Source organism: Syngnathus floridae, chromosome 13, assembly GCF_059516105.1.
Source record: "Syngnathus floridae isolate MCC-2025c chromosome 13, RoL_Sflo_1.0, whole genome shotgun sequence".
Taxonomy (NCBI): Eukaryota; Metazoa; Chordata; class Actinopteri; order Syngnathiformes; family Syngnathidae; genus Syngnathus; species Syngnathus floridae.
The window spans coordinates 11,272,501-11,284,839 of NC_142425.1; the positions used below are offsets into that span (position 1 = coordinate 11,272,501).

The 12,339-nt window shown below is 43.0% G+C and overlaps 2 protein-coding genes and 5 non-coding genes across 11 annotated transcripts in view; 6 read left to right on the plus strand and 1 right to left on the minus strand.

Moving 5' to 3' along the window:
- Nucleotides 1-21, plus strand: part of trnap-agg (transfer RNA proline (anticodon AGG)) — a 72-nt gene extending 51 nt beyond the window's left edge. The window contains exon 1 of the tRNA in view: nt 1-21. This exon is cut by the window's left edge and continues 51 nt beyond it. This is a non-coding gene — a tRNA (tRNA-Pro).
- Nucleotides 1-10,832, minus strand: part of osbpl1a (oxysterol binding protein-like 1A) — a 20,360-nt gene extending 9,528 nt beyond the window's left edge. Inside the window, exons 1-18 of one of the 2 annotated variants that reach the window (XM_088393609.1) lie at nt 10,651-10,832; nt 9,352-9,444; nt 9,080-9,165; nt 8,934-9,008; nt 8,763-8,874; nt 8,611-8,696; nt 8,366-8,510; nt 7,486-7,553; nt 7,369-7,413; nt 6,634-6,707; nt 6,066-6,129; nt 5,623-5,724; nt 4,944-5,081; nt 4,641-4,722; nt 4,238-4,344; nt 2,680-2,833; nt 2,380-2,566; nt 1,160-1,235 (exon numbers count right to left, since the gene is read on the minus strand). In XM_088393609.1, the coding sequence (XP_088249735.1) occupies nt 1,160-1,235; nt 2,380-2,566; nt 2,680-2,833; nt 4,238-4,344; nt 4,641-4,722; nt 4,944-5,081; nt 5,623-5,724; nt 6,066-6,129; nt 6,634-6,707; nt 7,369-7,413; nt 7,486-7,553; nt 8,366-8,510; nt 8,611-8,696; nt 8,763-8,865 (1,431 nt within the window). In that variant the 5' untranslated portion in view covers nt 8,866-8,874; nt 8,934-9,008; nt 9,080-9,165; nt 9,352-9,444; nt 10,651-10,832. Of the gene's footprint in view, nt 1-1,159; nt 1,236-2,379; nt 2,567-2,679; nt 2,834-4,237; nt 4,345-4,640; nt 4,723-4,943; nt 5,082-5,622; nt 5,725-6,065; nt 6,130-6,633; nt 6,708-7,368; nt 7,414-7,485; nt 7,554-8,365; nt 8,511-8,610; nt 8,697-8,762; nt 8,875-8,933; nt 9,009-9,079; nt 9,166-9,314; nt 9,445-10,650 lie in introns of both variants that reach the window. The other variant, XM_088393608.1, reaches the window with a different exon arrangement.
- The window catches only part of impact (impact RWD domain protein), a 28,214-nt gene that overhangs the window by 4,363 nt on the left and 11,512 nt on the right, over nt 1-12,339 (plus strand). For 2 of the 4 annotated variants that reach the window (XR_015862014.1, XM_088393613.1), the window contains exons 1-4: nt 11,080-11,276; nt 11,875-12,003; nt 12,086-12,138; nt 12,255-12,317. Coding sequence is in view for 3 of the 4 variants with exons in the window: in XM_088393613.1 (XP_088249739.1) it covers nt 11,226-11,276; nt 11,875-12,003; nt 12,086-12,138; nt 12,255-12,317 (296 nt within the window). In the remaining variant the exon portion in view is untranslated. Of the gene's footprint in view, nt 1-2,301; nt 2,570-2,682; nt 3,625-3,861; nt 3,950-4,258; nt 4,424-4,644; nt 4,769-4,949; nt 5,101-6,068; nt 6,145-6,605; nt 6,763-8,588; nt 8,991-9,072; nt 9,195-9,281; nt 9,462-11,079; nt 11,277-11,874; nt 12,004-12,085; nt 12,139-12,254; nt 12,318-12,339 lie in introns of those variants that run through there. The other 2 variants (XM_088393614.1, XM_088393615.1) reach the window with 2 other exon arrangements.
- Nucleotides 139-210, plus strand: trnap-agg (transfer RNA proline (anticodon AGG)). The gene has a single exon. It is a non-coding gene; the product is annotated as a tRNA-Pro (tRNA).
- On the plus strand, nt 330-401 carry trnap-agg (transfer RNA proline (anticodon AGG)). The gene has a single exon. It is a non-coding gene; the product is annotated as a tRNA-Pro (tRNA).
- trnap-ugg (transfer RNA proline (anticodon UGG)) lies at nt 516-587 on the plus strand. Its single transcript has one exon. It is a non-coding gene; the product is annotated as a tRNA-Pro (tRNA).
- Nucleotides 826-897, plus strand: trnap-agg (transfer RNA proline (anticodon AGG)). The gene has a single exon. It is a non-coding gene; the product is annotated as a tRNA-Pro (tRNA).

The window sequence follows — 12,339 nt, forward strand, 5'->3', positions numbered from 1 at the left end:
GTTCAAGTCCCGGACGAGCTCTTGTTTATTGGGATTTTCCCCCACTTACTCGAGCCATTGTCCAACGTTGGGCCTTGGCCATTACATGGCCCCATGAAAAACCCATGTGGCAATTAATAATTGACCACTTTAGAACATGGCTCGTTGGTCTAGGGGTATGATTCTCGCTTAGGGTGCGAGAGGTCCTGGGTTCAAATCCCGGACGAGCCCATGTTTATTGGGATTTTCCCCATTTACTCGAATCATTGTCCAACCGTGGGCAAAGGCTTAGCGTTACATTGTCCCATAAGTACCCATGTGACAACTAATAATTTGACAAACTAGTACATGGCTCGTTGGTCTAGGCGTATGATTCTCGCTTAGGGTGCGAGAGGTCCCGGGTTCAAATCCCGGACGAGCCCTTGTTTATTGGCCGCCTTCCCCATTTACTTGAATTATTGTCGAACCATGGGCATTGGCTTTTCTTGTACATTGTCCCATAAGTACCCATGTGTCAACTAATAATTTGTCACTTCGGCTCGTTGGTCTAGGCGTATGATTCTCGCTTTGGGTGCGAGAGGTCCCGGGTTCAAATCCCGGACGAGCCCAAATCTTTTGGGCATCTCCCACAATTACTCGAGCCGGTGTCCGACCATTGCCTATGGTAGCCCATGCAACAAGTGTTGGGACTTCTTACTTCTCTGTGGCTCGTTGGTCTAGTCATATGATTCTCACTTCAGGTGTGAGAGGTCCTGGAGGCCCCCTTTTCTAGTGGCTATTTAGCTTTAGCCCATTGGCACATGATGGCCATTGTGACAACTAATGAAGCTGCACATTTCAGCATGTGGCTCGTTGGTCTAGGGGTATGATTCTCGCTTAGGGTGCGAGAGGTCCCGGGTTCAAATCCTGGACGAGCCCTGTCCTAATAGGTATTATTTATTTGTTTATTTAATGGGTATTTTCTCTGGCAAGTCCCACATTTGCTCATGTGACAAGTATGTTGAGTTTGAGGCCCTTAATTCAAAGGCAAGGTTTTTAGTCTAGGCTATATTCTAAATGCTCACTGGTTTGAGTTCAGTCGAGATTTGGTCACTTAAAGCATAAAAAGTTCTTAAAAGCAAAACATTTAACCTACAAAACGAACTAGCATGCTGAGAGATGGGCAGACAATTAATCTCACCATTCCAATGCAGTTTCTGAGAATACTCCAAATGCTGAAGTCATTTCTTGAAAACATGGGTGCAGGTAAACTAGTCCTGAAACAATAATGGGAAGGGGTTAAAACTCCGTATTTTTAACAAAAACAGTTTAGAAGTTTTTGCCCCTTTAATACTTAACTTTCAGCCCAATCCCTGATGAAATACACTGAAAAAGATTCTCATCTGACTGCTCTTATTTGTTTAAACATCGCAGACACACAATAGCTGCAGGACGTCATATCTTATTTAAGTCTCAGTCAGCTAAGGAGCCACTTCGTGTATTGAGTGACACGCTGCAACAAAACCTAGCGGCACTTGTATGATATGTGGCCTGCCGGGGCTGGCAAGTCTCAAGATGTGCATTGGACTGCTCCTTCTTTCAAAGCTGTCAAAGGATGAAGAACTGCGTTTGAAGCTGCCACTAAACCCAGAGCAGCCATTTTGTTTCTGAACAAAACTAAAACGTCTCCTTTGTCTGGTTTAGGGGTAACTCCAGGTTGACTTATGAAATCTAGTAATAAGTGGCCTTGTGAGAAATGCAACCAAGAACAGTAATCAGAGCAGGACAGGAGATCTGACCGCTGGAGGCCAAATAAATGTGATGGAGACTTTTACATGGCGTGTTTATACAGTAAGTGTGTGTTGACGCAGTTCATTAAAAGCTGACCGCAGGGAGCGGTCAACACAGCTGACTGATTAGGGTCTTACACCGAGCTGCCATTAATATTTAAAGGGCTAAGACAAAGACACCTGTCCTTTCCGTGCCGCTCTTTCGAGGGCAGCGCCGCTCTAAATTATTCAGCACATCAAGTGGAAAGAGCCCAGAGACGAAAATAAGAAGTCGGTAATGAGGAATTTCAGAAAATAAACAAGAAAAATGAAAGTTTGGTGTTCTACTCTTTCCTATGTAAATAAATAAGTGAAGCATTTTAATATTGAGTCATATTCTGAGAATCAGGTCAGCGCTTAGCAAAATTAAAAATGTCATAAAAGCACAAGGACCCAGGGGCCCTTAAGCGTACGGTAATTTTAATACTTCTGGTGTTGTGTTAAAAAATGTGTGTACAGATATTTTTTGCATTCATAATCATAATTTCTTGTTGCAATATTATGACTTTGATAGTCCCCTAGGTGGTTTTGGTGTGTGTGTGAGATCAAAGACCGGAGTGTCTCAGTTGCAACGCCGGCGTGCACCGCTGACCTATACTTGGTGATCCCATTGGGTTGCATCTGCTGGTCGTTGCCATGGCAATCGTCCTGTGACACGCCATCGGGGCCACTGCTGCTGCTGCTGCTTCTGCCGCCAAACATGATGCCACCGTCCTCGTCCTCGAAGGAACGACTCGCTACCGTCTCGAAGCCGCTCAGGGAGAGCTCCGAGTCGGAACCTGGTAGAAGAGATATTTTTTGAACTTTTTTAGGGAAATCTGATAATTAAAAAAAGTTATCATCTTACATAATAATACTGTCAACATCTTTCATTTCTTCCTATGCAACTGACCAGACAAGGCGTCGTGGAACTCATCGTCGCTGAGCCCGCTGGAGCCCTTGACGACCACCTGCTCCAACTCGTGATGCTCGCTGGCCAGCGTCTGCAGCGCTTTGGACAGGATCTTATTCTTCTCCACCTCCAGCTCTAATTTCATGCTACGCACCTGCACACACACACACAACGAAACACTATACTATATTCTGTCTATACACCAAGAGGAACACAAATGTTGAAAAAAAAAATGAAGCTACAATTACCCTTAGTTACTACTTTTAGTTTTTTTAGTATTTTTTTTTTCACGAATTTAAACATTTGAACAAATATACCCCAATATTTTTTGGAATCAGAACGAAAAGAGCAGCAGCCAATCAGGGCGGAGCTGAACCTGTACCTCTGCACCACCGTCATAATTACGCCGAGATGGCGATGCAGCTGCTCGAGGTCGAGCCATAATGGCGGCCGCCACTACCATTAGCCAAACCTTCCTGGTTAATAGCGAGCATCGCAAAACACTTTCCTTCCAAAATTTAGCTCACCAGATGGTGTGAAAAATAAGTAAGGTAGTATTTAGGCCAAACTAGTAGTGCGCCATATAAAATAAAGTCAGAAAAGTGAAACTTGGGAGAAAAAACCCTGGAAGCACTCAAAAAGGAAAACTTCTTCAATGACATTTTTCACAGAAAAAAAAAATATTTACCATAAAAAGGGAAAGAAGTTGCAGATTTTTCTAGTTTTAAAATTGATTTTAGGAGTACTTGTTTATTATTTCCCAAGACTGGAGTCAGATTTTCTTAATGCAACGAACATAAGAAGACGAACGCTAAACTTTAAAAAAGACAAAGGCTGTTTTTTGAACAAGTGTATTTCTTTTAGGTTGGAGTTACACTGGAGATGATTTGGCATCTTTTAAATGCACACCCCGCTGCTTCATTCGTGGAAAAGGAGAATAATCAGGTTATTCCTGCTGAGAGCCAGCCTTTTCGCGAGAATTTGAGGGGGTGGGACCGTGAGCTTTTTATGCCTGCACACGTCTCAGTTGAAAAGGCTTCGCCCAGCTGAGGCGAGCAGGCCCGGGCCAAGGTGTCAGAACCCAGAAAGCTGTGACCCAGCTCTTCCGCTGGATGATCTGGCAGCTTGATTGCTCTCTAATGAGCACGCTAATTCATTCCTGTTTTTTTTTTTCTTTCACACCAAGCTCTGGAAACGTGTGTGAGGCATGAATGGCGCCGTTGTCACTGCAGATGGTGGCCAATCTGCTATCGGAGGTTAAGCCGTGTTTGTGAGTGAAACCAACACTCCATTAGGTACAGATGAACGATTAGAGAGTTCACTCAACAATTTTGCCTTTGACAAAAAAACAACAACGGATATTAGAACATAAACGGTGCAGCAACACATATAGACAGACACAATATTCACAAGCATATATTCTTTATCCTCTTGGAAAAAAATGCAGCCTTCTTCTACTTTTTACTATACATGTACTATGTATTATCCTGCCCCCTAGTGGCCAGAAAGAACTATTTTTGAAATATTTTTGAATTGTGAATGTCAAGGAGTAACTCACCACTTCTTGTTTGGTGACCAGTCCAAGGCAGACGGCCAAGTGGGAACTGGTCTCTCCTGACAGCTCGCGGATGGCCTGCAGCTTCTCCATCGTGTAAGACGGAAACTCTGCTCAAGGAAAAAGGAATCATGGGACCCGAATTAAAAACCAGCCTGAAAACGCGCCTCACGACTATTACTTTTAAAAGTGAGTGTTTTTTACCTTCAGATTTATTCGACTTAGTTTTGGTTGTTTTAACCTTGCAAACGATTATTTTATCCATTTGCTTAAATTCCTGAATATTTCAGAGGTGTGTTTGATGCTGATTATTTGCTCTTGACGAAGGTCTGCTCACGTCTGAGTGCCGCTCTGGCTTATCATATCTTTGGAGGCTATATCAAATAAAAGTTGTTGCTGTTGTCACCTAGCGGCAAGTCGTCCGTCTTGACGGCGGCCAGGAAGGCTTCCACTTCCTGCTCCAACTTGGCGTGGCTCGCCTGTGCCGCCTGCATCCATAGGCAGAGACAAACTAACAAACATCATCGACACGATGTGAGTGAAACCCCAACCCTCCCACTAAGTCTCGAAGCCATAAGAAAAAAAAAACAATTAGGAGTGTGATTGCGAGTAGGGGGTCTTTGCACAGCGTGAACCTTGCGCCACATTGGGTTTTAGATAATGACTCTAATTGCTGCTTTGCTGTTGTTTGTTTGTGTGCGCTTGCCACCTGCAGGGCGTCGGCTATCCGACCCGACGAGAAGCCTTCCTCCTCTTCCTCGTCTTCATCCTCCCCGTGGCCGTCCTGCTCCTGGGAGCAGTAGTGAGTGCTAAAGGCTGAGTGTTCTTCCAAAGCGTCCAGCCAACCCTACAAGTCAACAACAGGGGTGACGTTTCACTTTATTCGGCTAAACCCTAATTAGGTTTGTAACCGTTTTAAAGCCGAAACCTTGCCTTGATATTCTAATTTGAAACCCAAACCCGTGTCTGAAACCATGATTTAAAACCCTACCCCTATCTTTTAAAATCCTAACCTCATCTCAAAAGCCCAATTTCAAGCCAGCTTAACCTTGCAATTATGGTCACTAAAGTGTGCATCTATTGAAATCCATTCACTTGTCAGCCTGTTCTGACATGAAAAAAAAAAAGAATCGACATCCGAGGCTGGTAAATAGCAGACTACAAAGCATGACAAACAAGGCGGCCATTGACTTTTTCCTCTCAGACAAATGTCACAGCAAATGCGAGGTGATTTGTGTCATCTGGTTGTGATGGCGAGCGTAGAGGCTTAAATTTTCAAGTCGTCACAAAAAGAAGTCGCCAATTGGAAGGCGGCGCCTGCAAATTGATCGAGCGGGACGGCGATGACATTGGAAGAAGTGTAAAAGCGTGGAAACATCAAAGCGTACTTTTCTTGTCGCCTCGGGCTCCTTTTTGGATGATACTTTGAAGTAATGGACGCTGTCATCGAAGCACTTCAGGGTGAAGATGCACTTATCTTTGGAGCGAATCTACAACAACAACAACAAATCAACAAAACATAAAAAGAGCAGAAAAAAAACTTTAAAAAAATATAAATTCCATTGTTATTATTAGCATAGGGTTCTTGGATACCACTTTTTTTCTAGCCTGCCGATACCAAGTACCAATACCACTAGCAGAAATTAACATACAAAATGTTTTCTCTAAAAAAACAATGACAGATGATTTTAAATGTAAAAATGTTAAATTCAAAATCTTGAACCTATAACCACAACTTAAACCCTGATTTTAAAACAAAAAGTGTCTTGAAGCCCTAATTTAAAACCCTATTTTGAGCTAAACTAGTGTTTAAAGGGGAGTTGCTTCTCACCAGAATCTGAGCGTGATTGAGGGACTTGCATCCTTGCCTCCTGACGTTGGCGACCGCGTCAGACCTCGAGCAGCAGGAGGTAACAAGTCACAACCACGCAATTTTTTTTTTTTTTAAACATACAAGCAACCTTACAATCCATGTTTAACATTCTTGAAATCTAACAGAGTTCAAACACTTCAGCAGAATTTAATGAGTTTCAATGTGAGCCACATCCCAGTTAAGAGGGTGTGCACACTTATGCAACTACCATTAGGTCACACTAATATAGGAAAAAGTTTGGAAATGGACTTGATGGCCATTTTTATCATCATCATAAAAAGCTGGCATTTGATTCGGGGGTGTGTAGACTTTATATTCACTGAAATTACATTTAATACCGGAAAAATAATCTTGAAAATGTCAGATACATAAAGACTTTCCCGCAGGTAGCATTCATCAATTAGACTCGAACATCCACCAAAGTTCTTTTCTGTTACTTTTACTGAAGTAACACTTTTCAGGTCCTTTGTTGATTTTCCGCCATCTTTCTAATCAAAGGGCAAGCAAGGTCGGAGATGCCACCTACTGTGTGGAGTACCAGGACAGAACGCCGTTGTGGAGGACTACCCAGTAGGAGCGCCAGCCCAAAAATCTGGAGCTCTGCGGGAACGACACACGAGGGAGGAATCAGTACCATCGCTCCATTTTGACAGCGGTAACTCATTTGCATATTCCGAACCCGCACTGGGAAATGTTCCCTTGCCTCTTCGAACAATAACCCCAGCATTTATTCATATATTTGTCAAGTATTGACTTCCATTTCCATTTCATATTTGCTTTTATTCAAAACAATACAACAACCCATCTAACAAGCGCCACGGTTAGCTTAGCGACACGCCGGCTAACTCAACAACTTATCAGCACCTGTTGTTCCGCAGATGCTTGTGTAATCTTGTCACACTTCATTGACTCTGTCACTGTCTCGGTGTTTACGGAATCATTACGCTAATCAATAGCCGCTTCACGGGCCGCTAAGTGAGGTTGCGGGCGAACACCCGAGAGGAGAGTAGGGAAAGAGGTTCGGTCACGAGTACATTTTCATTATGGAGACATTTGCATTGAACCCACTGAAATGGAGCAATCAATGTTGTATTGAAGCACTTTGAGAGCGCGCTTCATCAAGTGTTGCTCGAGGCAAACAGTATGAGCCCCTTGCTTGCTGATATGTACGCGGTGAATTAACCCGACTTCATCCTCGTTGAACAGAGAGTTCCAATTTGAAAGGATATTTCGAAACGTTAGCTTGGAAAGTGGAATTCACCTTCCAGAGGAGTCCCTCAAATTTTTTGGCGTGACGTCGCATCCCCTGCAAAGACGAGAAACGTCATGAAGGAAACCAAACCTCAAGCAGAGGAATTATACTAGTATCGAAACTCACCCGGCGTGCGTTCCCTTCGAGCAATTGTCTCATGGCCGCGTCGCTAGCTAATTCCAACACGGTCTGCCCTGAGAGAAAAACAACACGAAACCCAATTTCGAAAACTTGTAATGTGTAATTTACTTTGAAATCTTCAACTGCTCCCACACAATCTGAGATGAGAGAAACGCATCATCAACGTAAACAGAAAGGAAAAAAAAAAAACTCAACTGCATCGAGGCTAATTAACACTGTTAGGCCTCTCGTGTAATCATGGCTTCTTGAGTCACGGCGCTAATCATTGAGTACCAAGCATTTAATCAGTGGGAAAGAAAAGAACAAACCGTCGCGGAGGCATTAAAAGCATTTGTGGTAATATATTTTATGGAGATCTGTTTTAGTTTCAGTGCTCTCCCACATTCTTCAAACTGCTTGGTCAAATTAGGTGAACTATAATGCTGGGATATTTAATTTATACTCAGCGGACTGGGTTGAGGATTTGACCTTTATATTCATTATAGTCACTGCAATTGGATTTAATACGAAGAACTGGGTCACCAGGTTAAAAGAATCCATTCCTTATTTTTGTACTTTGGGAGTAAGATCCAAGCGAAAAGATGAGATAAAAAAAAAACGTTCTTGGCAGGTCGTAACTGAATGCCGGCGCGCTGCAGCAATTTGCTGTTCAAATAGCAATAATTAAGAAAGTGCGCCTGGCACTCGGTGCGTCAATGGGATTTGCCAAAACGAAAGTCGTTTTCCTCGCTCCATCCAAACACTAACACAAGCTGGATGGAGAAGTTCCAAAGTTAATTATGGATTTGAAACCAGCATTGTTGATGTTTCCAAATAGTCAAAAGGGCAGTTTGAAGACGTTTGGGCCTTGCTGTACCATCCTTACCGATCTTGTTCCTGACATTGGCGCAGGCGCCGGCCCTCAGCAGCTTGGCGGCGCACTGCTTCTGGCCTCGATAGGCGGCGCAATGCAGCGGAGTGTTGCCCAGCACGTCTGTGCACTCGATGTTCGGCGGCTTCTTGCTGCTCAGCTTCACGCGGAGTTAAATCAAAGTTAAATGAAAGAGAAGTAGCAAACACAAGATGTGAGCTGTGCTTGTTTGTTCCAGAATGCTGAAATTCTCATCTGACCAGTTGACTCAGAGTGGCCATGTCGCCTTCTCCCGCCGCTTCAAGAAGTTCACATTCCCGTTTTTGCTCTTCCGTCCTCTCGACCGCTGTAAAAACAACACGGCAGAAACGATTCGCCCAACTCTGTATATCACGGCGTGCGATGTTCTGACCTGCCAGCATGTGTCTGATCTCGGCGTTCTGAGTGACGTCTTTGGGAATCTGAGCCGTCCCGTTGATGACGCTCGCGCTAGCGTTGTGGCGCAGCAGCAGCATGACAACCTCCTGATCGATCGGTGGATTGATTGCTTGATTGATTGAGTTGAGCGGATTTGCTGAAGTACCTTTCTCCCCGTGAAGGCGGCCTTGTGAAGAGGCGTATCTCCGACGTTATTGGGCAGGTTGACCTCCGCCCCGGCCTGTTTTAACACAATTGCACGAATGTCGGACCTTTCACGTGATTTATTTTTGCTATTTTTGAAGAACAAACCTTCAATAATTCATCCACCACAGCTGTGTGTCCAAAATAAGAAGCCAAGTGAAGCGGCGTCCAACCCCGGTTTGACTTACTCTTACCTGGAACATGAACCCAAAATGATGGTCAGGTAACCTCAAACAAGCCTGTCTTGAAACTTTACTTTTATAATCCCAACCATTGTTTGAAATTGAAACCCTTTCTTGAAAACACGAAGAGAGTGTACAACACGCAGGTGATGGCGACCAACCTTTGCAGTTGATGTCCAACGTGATCTCTCCGCTCACCTTGGATGCCAGGAGCTTCCGAAGGCCGTCCAGGTCTCCGTTCCTGGCGCAGCACAGAAACTGCTCATCCGGATCCGGATGCTCCATGAACACCTGAAGGCGACACGACGGTGAGGAAAACGAGCATGCCGCTGTTTTGATTAGCAACAGAGTTCAAAGCATTGTGCAACTGAGATAATTACATTTCTAAATAGGTCGCTATTTTTAACGAAATAACGTTCTATTGTGTCATTTGCATCATGCGAGGGGAACAAAGTCATATGAGAGTCAAGGGAATCAGAAGGCTTGAGCGTAACGGGAAGTCCACATGCTGAGAAGGTCACATGGGCACGGGTAAAAATCAATCAATGTTGCCGGGATGGTGTTAAAAGTGAGGAAATGTTTTCTACTGCAGGAAGTGTTGAAAATCGAAAGGCCCACATGGTGGGTTGTGTCATCATCAGTCAGAAAGAACCAGAAAGAGACTACTGGGATAGGGGAGAGGGAAAAAAAGCTTGCCAGAAATCCAGACGAAAAAAAATGCCTCTGCATACCACAACTAACGACATTTCTCTCCATTCTAGTGGCACGTGATTGTGCCTTCAGGAAAAGGCATATTGATGCTATTAATCTAATTTCGGAGGATTTGCGGCAGAATTGAATATTTACGGCTTATCCATAAGGATGTTAAGGGAAATAGCTACATACAGTTTTTTTTTTTTTATCTAAATGTCTTGATTGCTTCCATTCATTACTGTTGATGGGATTAGATGACATTCTTAATTTTGCACGGGGGTCATAATTACTGACTCCTTGGTCACATTTCTAAATATGCTCATTTCATTGATATCTTAATATATTATTCGATTTCCTAATGGGCTTAACAGCTTATTTATTGTGCTGTTTCAAATGCAGAATATCATTAGCTATGGCACGTGGAGAAATGCATGAATGAAATGTGTTTTAGTGACTTTATCATGTTTTGTTCACGACTGGCTCAGCTTTTACACGACTTCCACAAGTAAATTACATGTCGGGCTACTATTTGTAACACTTTGAAAAGATGAAGTAGCCTGGATTGATGAGGCAAGGGCATAATTACACAAGCAGCACGAGTGAGAAGAAACCAACAATTACATGCTGTACCTTTTTTACTATCACTTAGTAAAAGTAAACTTACCTTTACCAGACCAGTATTTGTTATTTACATCATTTTTTACATTAGTGCATAAAGTGTGCATTTTTGTCACCTTTGATTAAGCCACACACGTCAGTGGCTCAACACACAATAGTGAGTATTGTACATATTGCAGTACTTACTGAAAGTAACTAGAGAGAGATCCAAAAGCAGTGTCACTTCCCTGCTCGGTGCGGCTGCATGTGATATGGATGATCCGATCAACAAGCTACTTTAAAAGCGCAACAATTAGAAAAATTTGCCTCAGATACGAGGTCGAGTGTAGTAAACACTTTGCACGCGTCTGTCTTCTGTTTACACTCGGATCAGCTGATTTGGACGTAGCGGAACTCGTTAGGAGGTGCTTTTCAAAATAAAATAATAACGCAACTTTGTCATCTAAGCTTGATAATTTAATAGAGTTTGAAGTAAGCGGAAAATACATACATATATTTCTTTTAATAATACACTTTATTCTACTATGTTGTTTCGATTGATTTTGAAACCCCATCATAGTGTTTTATATTCTTATTTTGTAGGAACAAAGCGGAAACACAACACTGTTAGGCTAATCAGCTGTTACTCTCCGGAAATCAAACGCCCGGCGTCTTCATGTGTGTCCACGATTCTTCGAACTTCGTCGTATTTAGTTACTTAACTTGTTAACTCTCTCGTACAAGTGTTTATTTTCACACTAGAAACTCGTAGTGATGTTTCAATGGCTGACACGATAAATATAGAGAATGAAGGAGATGATTTGCTGTCACAAGTGAGTGACCTGTTTCTACCTGGCGAGGTGTCATTCTTTCCCCGCTCTTTACTTTCTTTCTTGTTTTGAGTGTTGTAATGGTTTGATGCAGCCTGCAGAGAGCGCGTAAGTCTAACCCTGTATGGCTTGAAGAAGTCTTGGCAGGTTATCGTGATGATCCGAGGATCATCAAACATAGTTAATTTGCAATCATGGATATCATTGGGTAGTTAGCTAAGCACAGAAACGGACAACGTGTAATTCATGTTCAGTCATACCTGAAATAATAGGTACACCTCGTGCTAATGTAAAAGACAAGATAATCAGACTGCCTCCTTTTGTAAAGTAATAAAATGTACAACTGTTAAGTGAATTAAGGCAAATTGCTGTACATAGTTTTTTTTTTATGAGGTGCCATGCACAGATTAAAAAAAAAAGTCAAGAATGAACAATACTCTTGGAACAACTATACTACAGTTAAGAGGTCTTTGGAGAATTATAGTCTTATGCAGGCTAAAACTCACAAATGTGCCATTTGCGACACTTTAGATGTCTTAGTTGCGAGGCAGAGGAGGTAAATCTTATGATGTGATTGATGTGTTATTGTCACTCCATTCAGATGGAGGAGGTGGAGGCCCTGTCGTCCATCTACGGTGACGAATGGTGTGTCATCGACGAGGCGTCCAGAATATTTTGCATCAAAATATCAAATGACATGGCAGAGAACAAACTGACAGCTTGTTTGCAGGTGCAGAGACAAAAAAAACATCATTTGTTTTCCCCTTGCAATCTGTATAATGACTTTTTTTTGTACCCTCTCTCTCGTCTAGATTATTCTCCCGCCTGATTATCCCAGCTCTGCCCCACCAATCTACCAGATCAAGTCGGTGCATTTGCCTTTCAAATTTAATTCTCGGGCGATCTGACTAATTTATCTGACAACAAGCCACTCGTCGCCCCCACTTGATAGCTTTGCGTTTGTTCTCGGCTTTTTTGTAGTGCGGCGTGGCTGCGGGGCGCTGAGAGGGTTCGACTGGCCAACAGCCTGGAAGACCTCTATGTGTGAGTGCCTCTCTCATCTCTG